This window comes from Gallinula chloropus, assembly GCF_964237585.1.
Source record: "Gallinula chloropus genome assembly, chromosome: 4".
Taxonomy (NCBI): Eukaryota; Metazoa; Chordata; class Aves; order Gruiformes; family Rallidae; genus Gallinula; species Gallinula chloropus.
The window spans coordinates 65,362,127-65,365,985 of record NC_140088.1 but is presented as its reverse complement, the minus strand read 5'-3'; the positions used below and the strand labels follow the sequence as shown (position 1 = coordinate 65,365,985).

The 3,859-nt window shown below is 52.9% G+C and overlaps 1 protein-coding gene across 1 annotated transcript; it reads left to right on the top strand.

Moving 5' to 3' along the window:
- Positions 1-698: 698 nt before the first annotated feature.
- Positions 699-3,095, top strand: GPRIN3 (GPRIN family member 3; the record flags this gene model as incomplete). Its single annotated transcript, XM_084262872.1, has 1 exon — positions 699-3,095. One exon carries the CDS (start codon positions 699-701, stop codon positions 3,093-3,095), a length of 2,397 nt encoding a protein of 798 aa, XP_084118998.1.
- Between the last annotated feature and the right edge of the window lie 764 nt (positions 3,096-3,859).

Sequence of the window (3,859 nt, the reverse complement as noted above, 5' to 3'; positions counted from 1 at the left end):
ATTCCTTTTACTGGTGAGATTTGGGTTAATCTACATTAGCCCTCTGTGTGCGCATCCTTGTTGGTAGCGGAGTAACTGAAGGGAGATCTACCACTCAGGTCACAGGGTGGAGCCTGGGGGAAATCTGATCTGTTCTTCACATAGGCACAACAGGCAAGGTAGCACCTCTCATTCTAGTGGACTGATAGAGGGTTTTATCACGGTGAGTTTATTTTGTTACCTCAGACTTTGACACAAAGTCTGCTCCCCTTCCCATTCATCCCTGCTTTCACTTCAAATTTTAATTCCACACCTCCCCCGCCCCCCCCCCCCCCCCCCCGCCCCTCTTGCTGTGTCATTATGTTTTCATTAATGTGTCAAAAACAGGACAGCCGTTGTTGCTTTGTCCCTAGTATTGTGGTCTCCCTCCAGGCTTTGGAATGGAGAAATCCTGGAAATCTGTCTTTTATATAACTTTTAGGTATGACCTGGTGCTTTGCTTCCCCCTTGTCTGCAAGTATTTCTCTCCAAGCTGTAAAATCAATTTGTTCTGGGTACTTTTTATTTTGAAGTCTGACTGCTGCTAACACTATGTTTCTTTTGTTAACAGATTAGCTTTACAGAAAACCGGTTGCCAACAGCCTGCTCTGTTGTACCCACTGCTGGGCAAGAAAACTCTGAGGAGCAGCTGAGGGCAAGCCACATCTCGGAGACAGTCCATGGGGACTGTACCAGATCCTCTGAGATCTGCCAAGCTTTCCCTGGTCACAGCTTCTGCAGAGGACGATCACCTGGGAGAACTGCAGACTGCTAAACACCAGCCCCAGCTACCCAGTGGAGAGAGGGCCAGCAATGGTTTCCCGTGCACGCCGTCCGGCTCTGCTGGAGTTTACCTGTTTGACCTGAAATGCACAGCAGCTGCCAGCGCTCAGAGCTGCGAGCAATGCCACCAGGACGATGCTGGCCAGCATGAAACCTCCCCTCCCGGGCTTGCCAGCAAAGCTGCAGAGGGGCATCCTGTGACCATAGAGCCTGCTGGTTGCTCCCAGCCAGCAGGCAGCTGGGAACCAGCAGCACCACCTCCTGCTGCAGCAGAAGCCCCCTCAGCAGCAGAAGCCCCCTCGGCGGGGCGGAGGCCAGAGATGATGCCAGCCCCCCAGAGCTCCCGGCAGTTTGTGCAAGGCAGCCAGGCCAAAACGACCTCCTTAACGCAAATGGATGATTCTGCCTTGAAACCTCAGGGGACTGATGATCAGCCAGCACTTGAAGTGTTAAATTATTCTTCCCCAGGCAGCCCTATTAGGGGTAACGAGTCCTGTTGTACTTCTGAGGCAAACATTGTGCAAAAAGAGGAGAAAGGCAGGGGAGCAGAAAAAAATGCTTCTGCTACCTGTCAGTCAGCCTCACCGGTGAGGCACACTGAAGCAGACCTGGGGAGAGACCCACAGACCGGTTTGGAGGCAAAAAGCGGGTCTGCAGACACTGCACTTCCCATGGGTAATACTGAAGTGGTGCAGAGCAGCGAGACACCAGCCTGGTCCAGCCTCAAGAGTCCACATCCCGTACACAACCCGAACACTGAGCCGGAGAGTGAAGGCCCACCTCAGCCCTCCAAGTTCAGAGAAACAGGTACAATGACGGTCCAGCCAGAGAGCAGCTCTCCAGCTCAGGAAGCAGGAAGAAGGACGTGGCGAGATGCTGAGGTTCAGGCTGTGGCTACTGTAGAAAGCAAATCAGCCTCCACCAGCCCCAGCATCCTTGCTGCCTTCTTAAAAGGGAATCTTCCTCCAGAAGAGAAAGAAGAACTGCACATAATTTACCAAGGAGGTATGGGGCTGAGCCAGTTTGCACTTACTGACAGTTCATCCTTGCAACAAAAGTCCCCATGTTCTCCTAGTATCACGTCAAAATCGACTGTTGTTACAGCTGTAACTGCTTCAGCCCAACCCCAGCCTGTCAAACTGCCCGGGCTCCCATCTGACACAGCATCTGCAGCATCAGCAGACAATGAAAAACCTGTTCCCTCCTCCCCTGCAGCCGTTACCTCCCAAGGGGCCTCAGTGGGTAATGCTGAAGTGATCGGTGCAACCTGTGATGGCAAGAATGCTGTTCGGCCGCCGATGGATGCTCCAGTCCCACCAAAGCCCATCCCAACTGAGCAGCTAGCAGTTGATTCCAGTAATCAAACTCCAGCACAGTCTGGGTCTGGCAGTGGTGAACCAAGTAGCACTTCTGCTGCTGCTGTCCCAGGAACTGAGAACAATGCGCGAGATCTTGTGCATGATGCAGAAAGGAGCCCGTTACCTTTACCCTGTAGCACAGGCACTGAAGTGAAGCAGAAGGAAGTCCTGGGCAGCTCTGAGCAAAAACCTGTGCAAAGTAAGGGTGCAAGTCAAGGAGAGGCCATTCCTAATCAATCTGTGGTGAAACCAAAGGAAGAAAGCTTGGTGGTGCTTGGTCCTGCAGGAGGGATGAATGTTAGCAGCCAACCTGCCACTGTCCACATAAAGGTGTGCTCGCAGGATGTGGGTGAAAAGGAGGAAAGCAGAGGTCAGGGAGGCACTGGCCAGGCTCAGATGGCCAACAGACAGAGCGCACAGGCAGGACTGTCACCTGAGCCAGGTGCAAGCTCTGGACATCTCACCCCCACTTTGGAGGCATCAGCAGCTCCCCAGCAGCAAGACCTCCAGGCCAAGGAGTCCAGCCATCAGGCTCACACGGCAGCAATTCCCACTTCAGCTCAGGCCTTGCCAAACCTGGGGGAAAACAAAAAGCAGCCCACCCCAGCCATGGAGGCAAAAGTGCAGGTGAAGCAGTCCAAACACGTCAGGGATGTTGTTTGGGACGAGCAGGGCATGACATGGGAGGTTTATGGTGCTTCCCTTGATGCAGAATCCCTGGGAATTGCCATCCAGAACCACTTGCAGAGACAAATACGGGAACACGAGAAACTGATCCGGGCCCAGAACAGCCAGGCCCGGAAATCCATTTCCTCAGATACATCCTCAAATAAAAAACTGAAAGGGAGGCAGCACAACGTGTTCCAGTCCATGCTGCAGAATTTTAGGCGTCCTAATTGCTGTGTCCGGCCCGCTCCCTCTTCTGTGCTAGACTGATGTGGTTTGCAAGGGTGTGTAGATGTCTGCGGTGGTAGAGAGAGTCCTTCCCCTCAAGTCTTGAGTCCTGATGTTCAGTTGTGTTAGTGGGGTTGTGATACAGCAACAGTGGACAATTATTCCCCTTTGTTTCCTGAGTAGCCACGTGCTCCATCACGCCGTTGTTACTGCCCCAGCCGGTGTATATCCATGTTATGCCCCTAACCCTGACTGCTGTCAGGTGAAAAGCTAGGCACTTAGCACAAGCACAAATGTAAATTGCCGCCTTGCTGCAGGGAGAGCAGCACCTTCCTTTAAAGCAAGATGCAGGGAGATTGTCTCCGTTATCGTGGGAAGCCGCTTGTGTGCGTCATGAGGCCTTACCCAAGAGGGTGGGCTGGAGGAAGCTGGGTGAGGTGAAACTGAGGTTCAGCACCTGTAAAGATGTAATACAGGATAAGTTTCCTGGTGTGGTAAGTTACCCACGCTGGGGCAAGTCTGTGACAAGGCTACAGACATTGATTGCTGAGCAGTCTTGCTTTCGGTGATGCTGGGGGCACCGTTCTCACACGAGCCCCAGAGAGACAGGTCTTCTCCTCCCATTGCAACAGCAAGCCAGGCACAGAGTGAGGATCAAGGCTGAAGGATTACCTCTTTGGGAGAAATGAAGCCAATGGGAATTTCATGGCTAGGAGGGGAGGCAAGAGGGATATATTCTGCAGGCTTTTCTTCCCCTGCATCAGCTGCTCTTGAGGAGTAAACAGGCAATGCACAGAGGGCAGGCG